The 12,303-nt window shown below is 42.3% G+C and overlaps 1 protein-coding gene and 1 pseudogene across 1 annotated transcript; both read right to left on the bottom strand.

Moving 5' to 3' along the window:
* Positions 1-3,078, bottom strand: part of LOC116087853 — a 28,457-nt pseudogene extending 25,379 nt beyond the window's left edge.
* A 120-nt stretch (positions 3,079-3,198) lies between these two features.
* On the bottom strand, positions 3,199-6,770 carry Magee1 (MAGE family member E1). The gene has a single exon (XM_031366375.1). The coding sequence runs from the start codon at positions 6,519-6,521 to the stop codon at positions 3,738-3,740; it is 2,784 nt and encodes a 927-aa protein (XP_031222235.1). The 5' UTR covers positions 6,522-6,770; the 3' UTR covers positions 3,199-3,737.
* Positions 6,771-12,303: the final 5,533 nt, after the last annotated feature.

The following is a 12,303-nucleotide window of genomic DNA, read 5'->3' as shown; positions in this document are numbered from 1 at the left end:
CCCCAAAAAACCCAAAAACAAACAAACAAACAAACAACCCCCCCTTAAAAAACAAAACAAAACAAAGATGAAAGTACATGATATATATTCAGGAGAATGTCATAATGAAACCCAATATTTTATACAATGGCTATATGCTACTACAAAAAAAGCCCCGCATGTCTACTAAGAACATGGAAAAATGATACAGAGCTTAACTAATAAAAGATATATCAGAGTCCTCCTTTCATGCCCAAAGTAAAAACGGTTCATTGACGTGAATGAACAATACTCATGAAAACAATGAAAAGTTATTTAATCCCATTTGATGAACACAGTGTAGATAATAACAATAACAGAAAGAAAAATTGCAGAAGCTGAGATTAAAGGCAATGAAGCAACAACTTTAGTGAATGGTATATACCACCCAGTTGCCTCAACTCTACAGAATTGAAGTGCCTATTCCTCCAGAACTTGATAGTTTTGACAGTCACTGGGTTTATACTTAACACAGACTTTTGCCTTATCCACAGGTAAGACGTTTCATCAAGAGACAGGATTCATCCAATGACTAAGCACTATAGATTTATAAAAATTCAGTTCCATTTTCCTAATTTGAGACAACTCTGTAAAGTCAACCTTGCCTTGAAACTTGCTTTTGAAATCAGCTAATCTATTTGCTGTAACTATCACTCTATGCCTTCAAGTTTCTACTTCCTTTGCTTTTTCATACATACTGAATCCCAACAAACTCACCAGTAAAAGTTTCATGGAAATTTCCATTTCCCAATTCTATTCCTGAAAAAGTCAACCTGCAGCATCATCTATATATTGCTAACCATATCTGGCCCTGTTGTATTTTACATGTCACATTTAATTATTACGTAATTATGGGCCAGGTAAAATCATCATGCCCATTTTGCACACAAGGTTACTGAAGTTCAAAATACAAAGTGCAAAATAACTTATTTAATGTCCTATATCTGATAATCATAGAGACCATGATTTTTGTACCAGGCACTGTAGTTCTAGATGACATAATCTTAATCACTATGCATTAATTCTTTTAATATCCATACAAAAAAGATCGTTTTCTTGGGTATTTTAAAAAATTAACAGGCTGCCTGGCTCTAACCACTTTAGTTAAAATTTCCTTGAAAATTATAACTTTTAACTAAAGAACTAAGGAAGAAATGCTATCCTGCAATTAGAGGCTGTTTCCCTTAGTCCCTTAGCTTTTCAGTACAAGAGTCCATAGAATTCTGTCAAAACTACTTCAATCCCTCCACTCCTCATCTCAAAGTCTTTCAATAGCTTTCCATCTCACAGTAAGTACTAAATTCTTAGATGGTCAGCTAATATTTTTGTATTCAAAATTTGTTTGATTCTCAATTAGGTCATATCTTTCCTTGGAAGAAGTATACGTTCCTTCCATTGACAGAAAGCTTGATTATTTGACTTGTATTTTGCCAGTGGACTATATAATATGCCTGAGCAGAAATTTTTTAAAAAGCACCATATTATTCTGGTATGGCTATTTCACCTTTACTAAAAGAATACATTTTCTGTATGTGGGCTCCTCCTTTAGCTTGTTTATCTGAATGAAGACAATACAAACAGAACTACGGAGAACCCATGAGATCATGTAAAATAGGCTCAAAAGGTGTATTGGCATACACCACTGAGTTGAAGATTTGTTGTATTTATTTCTCCATATTTTCATTTATTTAAATATTTACTTTTAATTATATGTAAATGCATGTGCATGCATACACATGTGTTTGCATGTGTGCCATGTGTGTGCAGGTACCTGAGGAATCCAGAAGAGAGTGTATGATCCCTGAAGCTGGAATTCCAGGTGGCTGTGAGTTGTTAGGGATGTGTGCTGGGAAACTGGACTGAGGTCCTCTAGAAGAGTAGCAAGTGCTCTTAAATTCTGATCCATTTCTCCAGCCCCTTTAAATATTAATTTTTATTACTGAGAACATCATACATATATACAATGAACCATGATCATATTCACCCACTCCCCAAATTTTCTTTCCAACTCCCTTCAAGTCCTCCCCAATGTGGTCCCCTCCCAATTTTATGTCCTTTTATTTTATTTTATTTTATTTTATTTTTAATAGCCTACTAAGTCCAATTTGTCCTGCCATTACATGTGTGGATAGGGGGCCATCTACTGGAGCATGAAAAAATCTACCAGTGGCTGTGTATTTTACACTTGATCTTAGCCAAAAGGCCGAGAAGCGATGTGGTTGTGTATTTTAAAAAAGACTTATTCTCCCTTCCACAGCAGCTGCCATTGCCTCAGTAAAGGTGGAGCCTGGAGAGCCCTTCCCCCATCCATGTGAGAATTTTGGCTACAATGATCTCGTGCAGGTCTTGTGAGGGGGAACCACAGCTACTTTAAGTTCAAGGCCTTGTCTATCCCAGGCTGGCCTTGAACTCTTTGTAGCTCATAATAACTTTGAACTTCTGATCCCCCACGCCTCTATTTCCTGAATACCAGGACTACAGGGGCGAGCCATCACATCTGGTTTATATAGTGCTTGGGACAGCACTCAGGGCTAGGTGAACTGCATCCCCAGCCTGCTGACTCACATATCTTATTATTAATGTCCACGTGTATATCTTTGCATGAGTGCCTCCTTGGGGCAGAAGGCATTGGATCTCCTAGAGCTTGAGTTATAGGCAATTGTGAGGTACCCAAAGTGGATGTCAGGATACAAACGTGGGTTCTCTGGGAGAGCAGTAAGTACTATTAGCCACCAAAATGGAAATGTCACTCTAGCCCCATGACCTAACCAAGCATCTTAATGAGATACCTTATGATATGTGAAACCTCTTACCTTGAAATCACTGACTTCAATCCATACCGGTACTCACTGAAGACTAAAATCCAGATTCAAGTTCATTTACCTTATGTTGTATCAAGAAGCCAGTCTTGTCCTCCCACTCCTATCCATCACATCATGGTCACCACGGACTGTTTGGATTCCGGAATTCAGTTGATGTATCTCCTCTTAACTCCCATAGAACATAGAACATAGGGTACTGTATAGCACTTAGTGTATTATAATAAAACTGCTGGTCCTTGAGTTCTTGAGAAGGTGCTATGCCTTGTATATGTCTATCACACTATAACCAGAATATATTACTGTGCCCATTATATGAGGAATTTAATATATGTTTATTGAATAAATTAGTGGATTAGCATTATTTGATTTATTTCACTTTTATTTTTCAATACACTTTAGTACAGCAAAGCAAATACAGGTAAACATTAGTATTCTTTACACAATAGCAGACAAAAGGGAAGCCAGCCACAATTTAGTGCTTTGTCAGTTGTTATATATTTGTTTGTTTAACATCTGAAGCTAGATCACTTTACTGATGATTTTTTTTCAAGCTTTCAAGGAAAAGCCTATATCTATAGCTATATGCTATATATTCTCTTTCAGACAATGCAACAAGATGGAAAGAGTCCTAAAACACTTTATACCACTATCAAAATTCTTACAGCACAAAAGTACAGCAGAGACAGCAAGTGGTCAATCACATTTACATCACTGGACAGTATTATTAAAACAATGGAAATTTTTCAAGATACCAAACAAGAACTAAATATGAAAAATACGTAAGTGGAACTGGAACACAAGTATCAAATACAATACGTACCCCCACAGACACACCCACTCCCAATACATGAGAACCAGGGCTCTAGGCCTGGACATACAAGGCCTTGCTGACACAATTTATCGCAAGTTGCGAACAATCAATGGCCGGCGCCCAGCTTCAGCTCTATTTGCCTCATCTTCCATCGCCTCCCTGTACTGCTCCGGCCAATCTTCTGGCTCCTTTCTGTGGATTCGGGCCACATATCGCAGGGCTTTCATCTTGGAGGTTTCCAGGCGGGCTCTAGGGCCCCATACAAAATCATATTGCACCGGATCACTGTCAGGAACCCGCAAACTGTCTATGTAGCGCTGACTCAAATACCTACAGGTAATCACATGCTTTCTCCCATTTTGAACTCCCAAGCCCCTTAGAAAGGCCCAGACTGCAGACTCCCTAGCATGGTTGCCCATTATAAAGATGAAGCTCAGAACCTGCATTAAGAAATTGTTGCCGGGCCTGTTTGGACTGTCCATAATCTCTTCTGTGTCTTCCATTTCTCTTCGGTTGTACAGGGTGTAGGAGTGGTTCCTGGGATCAAGGACCACTAGCTCTGTCCCATACACGTGGTTTAGGGTGCGAGCAGCACGATTCAGGAGGTCAGGGAACACTTTGGTACACTCTCGACCAATGTAGTACAGGATTCCCTTCTTTGGTATAGGCAGCTTAGTCGAATCCATCAGCAGAAATAACTGGACCAATTTCCTTGATTTGCTCTCTAATCTTGACTCAGGCCAAGAATGGGGAGAATATTTGGAGCCAGAAGCATCTGAATCAGGACCCAGCTCTGGAGAAACTTCTGCAAAAAGGGGCCTCCTAAACGGACGAGCAACCCGCCAGTTATTAATAACAACTCTGTCAGCGTCTTCTTCCAGAGCTTCATTGTACAGTGCTGGCCAGTCCATAGGATCTTTGTTGTAGACCTTAGCCATGAACTTCAGAATTTTCATCTTGGTGGTTTCTACACGGGATCGTGGGCCCCAGTAAAACTCAAACTCGACTGGTACACAGTCAGTTAGAGGCCTGTAGTCCAAGTAACGCTGCCACACAAACTCTACAGACAGAAGTCTCTTCACGTTCCCAAAAATGGAAAGCCGCCTTTCACGCTGCACTCCGAATCTCCAGAGCATCTCCCAGATATCAGCTTCTCTGGCTTGGTTGCCATTTAGTAATATGTGTCCCAGAATCATCATCAAGAGGCCCATCTTTGGCCCACTGGGGGTGTCTTCTAATCCTTCAAAGGGCACTGGTCCCAGTTTGTTGAGCAGGATGTAGGTGTGCTCCTCAGGGTCTAGCTCCTTCAGGTCAAACCTAAAAATGCACTCCAGGTGGGCTGATGCTCGTCTGAGGATCTCTGGGAACTGGTGGCGATATTCTTTGTCAATGAATTCCCTCATTTCAGATTCCTTGATAGGGTACTTGGTCTGATCCTTCAGCAGGAGAAACTGCAACAATTCGGCCACGTTTTGCTCCATGGGATCCTGAGGCTTCAGAGTAAGAGCAACGCGGGAAGTGCCCAGGCCCATAATGGTAATGGAGTTGGAATTCTTACTGTCTCTCAGGACCTGGAAATCCAGGAAGCGGTCTTCACGCTTCGGCCGTACAGATGGATCCTTGGCCTTTTGCAGAGCCTGGGAGGTGCACTTGGTCTTTCCCACAGAAGCACAGCAGGCCAGTCCTTCCTCAGGGTTTTCAGCTTCAGTGGGCATCCCAGCAGTGCTAGGACCTTCGGCAGCTAGGGGCATCTGCGAGATTCTCGACCCCTCCTCCAGGCTGTGCAGCCCCGAGGTGCTCGGGCCCTCCCCGCAGGGAAGCAGCTCGAAGGCGGCGGATCCCTCCGCAGCGCAGGGCGCCAGCGAGCTTCGGTAGCCCTCAGCAGAAATGGATGACAGGGACGTGCTCAGGTCCTCGGCTGAGGTGCTTGGGCTCTCGCAGGCAGCTGACGGCACCGAGGTGCGTCGTCCCTTTTTGGAGGTGGGCGGCACCTCGACACTAGATCCCTCCAAGATGATGGGCGGCACCCAGGTGCTCTGGGCCTCACCGGAGGGGGGCAGCATGGAGGTGCTCAGTTCCTCGGCGGAGGGGGGCGGCACAAAGATGTCGGCTTCCTCCAAAGCCGCGAAGAGCACAGAGATGCTCAGGCCCTCACCGAAGGTGGGCGGCAGGTTGATGCCCAGTTCATTAGAGACAGTGGGCGGCACCGAAATGCTTGGGGCCTCACTAGCGAGGGAGGGCACGTTGATACCCAGTCCCTCCGAGATGGTGGGCGACACGGAGATGTTCAAGCCCTCAGCAGAGGGCAGCGGCACGGAAATGCCGGATCCCTCAGAGAAGGTGGGCGGCACCGAGATTCCCGGGCCCTCACCTAGGATGGGCTGCACATCAGGACCCTCATCAGAGTAGGGCTGCTCAGAGATGGCCAGCCCTTCTGAGACAGAGAGATGCTCATAGGCCTTTGAGCCCTCCGGAGCAGTGGGCGGCACACTCGGGCCCTCCGAGGCGGTGATGGACACAGCGGCGTTCAGCCCTGCGGAGACTGCAGGAGGCCGAGAGGCGCCCGGACCCTTCCGGGAGGTGGGCAGCTTGGAGGTGTTCGGCCCCTCGGAGATGATGAGCTGCCCAGGGGCACTTGAGCCCTCTGAAGCGGTGGGCGACACAGGGGCGCTTGGGCCCTCCCGGGGGGTGGGCAGCATGGAGGTGCCAGGGCCCTCAGAGGCGCGGAGGCCCTGGAGGATCTGAGGATCGCTGCGATCCCGAGGGACGTCTGGACCTGGCACGGCAGCAGGGAGACCCTTCCCGTTGTTTTTGCGCGCACTGGCCCTTCCACCGCGGCGGCGGCGCGAATTCTGGCTTACCAGCGACATGGTCCTGTCGACCAGCGTGTGGAAGCTGACACTGACAGGCCCGCGATCTCGCAGACGAAGGGGAGAGGTACGTAGGCGCCTCTGCACGGAACTGCCGCTAGAGCAGGAATGCTGCTGCAGCCAGGCCCGAGCAAGTCGCAGGAGCAGAAATCAGAGGTGGTGGGAAAGAACGAAGGTTCTAGCCGACTGTGAAAGCTAGCCTCAGAATACTCGCCTCTCACACCCCGCCTTCTGCCGCAGTCCGCGCAGGCGCAGTTGGGCTCTGCGACAAGGCGACCCCGCCCCGCCCAGCCCCCTCCCGTGGGTTTGCGAAAGTGGACCTGGTGATTCTGCATCAAAACTGCGCAATGGCAGGAGGGAGGCTTTGGTAGGGTGAGACAAGGAGCTTGGAGCAGATGGCTAAATAGAGGTAATACTAGCTATTTCTCAAGTAGGGTACCTATAGAAGGTTTCCACTCAAGTGTTAGGTACTTAATAGATTTTCAAAATTGGCAGTTAGTATCCTTAGGATTTGCATCCTAAGGATGCGTTGGGGAAAAAAAAATGTGCGTGGTGCATGGAAGGGTGCAGCTTTCATCCCTTCCCTTGTCTCATCTGTCATTTTCTCTATCGAAACCTTTAATACCTCTCAAATTACTGCCAGCTATAGAGCCTGCCCCTTCTCCATAGGACCAAAGGGCTGGGATTTAGTTCTACTTAGGAAACCTGTAGCTAGCTAGAAATTTTTACTTGGCACAGTCCTAACCCTTATCAATATAGGAAAATGTAATGTCTTTGTGGGCTCCTGCAGTAGTGCTATTCCAACCACACCCAAAATTAATTATCCTAGGACAGTTAGCACCAAAATTGTCAGGTTTTGAAAACTGCAATTAGCATGCTTTATGGAGGCAAGTCTTTGGGAAGGTTTCTATTAGTTACTAAAGAGTTACTGGAATATGAGCCACAGTTAAAGCACAGGAAACTGTCCAGATTAGAAGGATAATGGATAGAAGGAATCATTTGGTTTCCTTCCAGGATTCATAGAAACCTATGCTGCCAGTATTCTGTATGTCCCTCTGAAGTTAATCTTGTGTAGCTTTGTGCAGTACCAACTGGTTTTAACAGAATCATATGATGTCATTGCAACAATATTTTCTGTTATCCACCGGGCATTCAGCACATGGGTCCACAAAATTGGTTATGAGCCTAGCACAGCATTACCTAAACATGTGTGTATGACTAGCCTCTGAATCTTGGCTAGTGTCTGTGGTTAGGAGAGCAGGCTCATCTTCATAAGTGAGACTTGTGGAGGAGCTTTCCCAAAGAGATGGGATTCTGCTACAATCTATTAAAATCAGGCTGGCCAGAATGAAGTTAAAAAGGTCATGGTATATCCTGCTGCAGCTGAAGATTTGGGGAGTTGAATGTTCCTTCTTGTTCATATTAGTGTGCATTAGAGAGCATGTTTCCTAATGACTGTCAAGCACACACACACACACACACACACACACACACACACACACACAAAAGGGGTTTTTCCATGTGCCTGTACTAGAATTCAAACAGATCACAATTTAAATAAAGTTAATTTAATAGCCACACCCAAAATTATACTATGTACTATAGAACAGTCACATATGGAAGATTCAAAGGTGGTCACATTATTTAAAAAAAAAAAACTCTATCATATATTTGGCCTATTTCTGTTCCTTCTTATCATGACATAGCTATATTTCAGTGAAGGACCACCTGCCCTATCATAACCATTGACAAGGAGACTCCTCTAGAGAGTTCATTTGCATAGTTTTAACAGCCTTTAGGATTCCTCCCTGGACGTATAGCAGCACCAGAACACCAACACATTTCTTCCCAGGTCAGCTTGAGCACTATTATTCTCACTGCTGTATGTGAGGTGTGTACTGAGAAAGAGCAAACACTACATGGCAAGGGCTGGACCATATATGAAAGCAGAATTGTAATCCACAACTTTTAGAAACCTTTCAGAAAAGTGACATTTTAATCTACAATAAACCTCCCTGGATACTCACCTGCAGCAAACCAGACCTTGTATGACGTCATTTTGCTAACATTAGTAATGATCTTGGAAGCTAAAGAATAACTTCTGTAACAATCAGCTACAAGTAACTGGAATTTGGTTAATAATTAACAACTTCCATAATTTCTGTGTATTCTTAGATCCAACAAGAGACAGTCAAATGTACAACTCTGAGAAATCACACAGGATGCCCCATTTCTAGTTAGCTGGTCTGCAGCTTCCCCAAGTGCCAATCTGTACATACCAGAATGTACAGATACCAATCTGTTCGTGTCAATCTGTACATACCATACTTTCCCACTATAATGTTTTCTCACTCCTCTATCTGCCACTGAGTTTCTGCTGAAACAAAAATAACAGTGGCTGTTTCCTTGCTATAGTGAGCCCTGAATAAAAACTCTTTGCATACTGTTTGATCTTTATTGCTTCCACTATGTATTATTTTAGGATTGCTCAAAAACACTCATATTGGAACTGGGATGTTGCTCAGTGGTAGGACACTTGCCTAGTGTAAGTGAAGCCCTGAGTTTGATCCTTCCCACCCCCACAGGAAAGCAACATTGATCAGAAATGTCCTTCGAGTACCTGCCAAAGTTTTATTGCTATTAAGGTTTAGCGGACCTAGCAAATAGCTATAAGTTGACCATTTAGATAGAAAATCTCCTATCCTAACACCAGAGAGCTGTTAAGAGTTCTCCATAGAATCTAAAATTGTTTTTAGTAAGAGCCATCTTTGTGGTAACATTTAAGAGCGTTGATTAGCCAGCTTTCCAATGGTTGAAAGTCAGTTTTCAATTGAGTATTATATAAAACTTGCAGTTGGTACTGTGAGAAGTTAGGCTTTGGAAGAACATTTAAGCTGGGTATGCACTGCAGTGTTTTACCTATTCATATTGTCAGTCATGGTGGAAGTCCATAATTAAGTGCCTTTAGCCACTTAAAGACTTTTTGGTATCTATAAATGGGACTTATAGGCAAGTGGGTAGAGCAAGAGCTACGACAAGAAGGGCAATAATTGTGGAGACTTACATTGTGTATAATTATAATCATCTCATAAATGTTATATTTTATTTTGATAATCTTCAGATTTTGTTACTATTGGCTTTGGATTATAGTTTTTTGGGGACAGGGCTTTACTATAATAGGCCAAACTTACCTGGAACTTGTGATCCTTCTGCCTCAGCCTCCAGAGTGCTCAGCTTACACATATGTGCTACCATGCTTGGTTTGAATTATGACATTTTTAACATGCTTGTGCCAATCAAAAGTATCTCAATTACAATGTTGGTTACTTAGTCTGCATGTACATTTTAAAAATAGTATTTAAAATGTACTGAGGCTTTATTCATTTGATGGCAGTAGTTAATAATAGGAGTTTAATTTGAAATCAAAGTTAGACCATAGAACTTAGAAGTAGTTATGAACAAAAGTGATACCTTAGAATCCAGCCTAGCCTGAATGCTATGAATAGAAAAGAAAAAAAATAAAAGAACTCTGGCCTTAGTAACGATGACCGTGGTTATTTTATTAAGACTGTCCAATCCAAATGCCCAATAGTGTGATCTTCTTTCTCCTTCATACATTCCACCATTGTATGCAACCCCAACCCCCTTGGCGACTCTGGTCAATAGTACATTGGCAGAACAATCTGCACATGGATATGTAGGCAACACTGATCATGGTACAATCTTCTGAAATAAGGAATGGATAGGATCAGAAGTCACATAGAGCCAGCACTGGGGATCTGGTTGTTTCCTGGATGATATCCTGTCCAAGGAGATAGCGAGAAAGGAAGAAGCGGAGACAGATCCCACAAATTCATTCCAAAACAACTTTTTAAAAAGCATGTGGAAATGTTTATTTTTATTTAATTCAATTAATATGAAGCGTTAAATAATAACTTGTTTCAAAGAAGCCAAGTGCTTAATGAGAGAGAAATAACTGTAAAACATTTAAAACTTTAAACTGTAAATTAATACTCTATGATGTATAAAGGAAGCAAAGAAAGTAAAATCACGCCACATGAATAGGCCAGGGTGCACTGAACAGGACATGTCTGAGTCAAATGACTTTAAAGAGTCAAAGCAGCACACAGCTGTTACAAAAGATTTCACACCAAGAATGACACAGACATCTAAAAATAAGAGCCATACTCTCACAAAGCCAGAGAACTGGATGGCACCTCAACCCGTGAAGGGGCTTTCATGTGAAGAGAAGAAATTTGAATTTTATTCTGAGGTACTCACTTCTTTCTTGATATGTCAGACAATGCCACACTGTTCAAATATAGCTATATATAACTTTGCCAACCTAGCTCCCAGAGAGCAAAATCATATTCAGGTTGATGATCTACTAGATTCACTTGCAGAACCCTGGATATTGTACATTCTTCAGGAAATACCAGTTCATTAAATTCTGCCATAAGGGTTGCTGAAACCATGTATAAAGATAAAAGCAATGTGATGCTAAGACAAATCATAAATTCAGTTTGTATTCTAAAAATATCAAAGTAGTCTTAATGTCAATAAGCAGAACTCAGTCATATATGCAAAAATTATACAAATAACAATGACAACTAAAAAATAATAATTACATGTTAAGATGCTGTTTTTTATTCTTCTACCTTATCTCTATATACATTTACATACAGAGATGCAAACAAAAAGAATCTAATAACCTTTAGAAGCAATCTATAAAAATAGGTGGAAACATCTTGTACTAATTTGAAAATGTTTTTTCTTTTTATTTATTCTTCAAAAATAATGTTTTTTATTAAGCAGAATATAGTGCAAAAACATACTTAACAGGTAACATTTTTTCTATTATTTACTGTAAAAGATCATATTTAAATGTTATAAAAATAATGAAAATGGCCGGGTGGTGGTGGCGCACGCCTTTAATCCCAGCACTTGGGAGGCAGAGGCAGGTGGATTTCTGAGTTCGAGGCCAGCCTGGTCTACAGAGTGAGTTCCAGGACAGCCAGGGCTATACAGAGAAACCCTGTCTCGAAAAATCAAAACAACAACAAAAAAATAATGAAAATGTCCTTACAGACTAGATTCTGTCAATCATCCATATTGATGTTCACAGTGATTTTCTTTTCTTGATAAAAGAAAAATCAGTGAGGCAAGATTTGGTGACATGAACTGGAAAATTAGAATGTGAGTAGAAAAGTGGTATCCTAGGGCAGGAGGAAAAGTGATGATAGAGAATTACGCTGACAGTCAATTCAGGATTACATCATTTAGAGCACTGAAAAGCCAAGATACACAGGGTACTGATTCTTCATGAAGAACTTTCTTTTTCCTTCCTCACTCTATCCCTCACTTCTGTTTTATTTTCTCTTCAATGAGTCCAGTCCACATTTGGAAGAGTGACAGAGTGACTCAATGAACCTTGCTAATCTAACTTCTAGGTCCTGAAGTGAGATTAAAGTTTAAATTGAGAGCCAAGGACATTCATATCCAGGCAATTGAAGATAAGGCTTGGTCCTGCCCACTCTAACCCATCCTTGTCGGATCGAGTGAATTGATCTGACAAGTAATTACAACTGTGAAACCTCTTTCTAAGACATAAATTTCTCCCTCTGGCTAAGACCTTTTTTCCCTAAGCATAAGATTCCTAGGGAAATTCCCATTTCTTTGGGGGGTCCAGTGTTTGAACATTCTGATAGTCAGACTGAAAGACTCAGTGGCTCTTTAGAATATCTTTATCTCTGCCATACTCATTACAATTCACTTTTTTAAC

The sequence above is a fragment of the Mastomys coucha genome, chromosome X (genome assembly GCF_008632895.1).
Source record: "Mastomys coucha isolate ucsf_1 chromosome X, UCSF_Mcou_1, whole genome shotgun sequence".
Classification (NCBI taxonomy): domain Eukaryota; kingdom Metazoa; phylum Chordata; class Mammalia; order Rodentia; family Muridae; genus Mastomys; species Mastomys coucha.
This window is presented reverse-complemented; position numbering and strand designations above follow the sequence as displayed.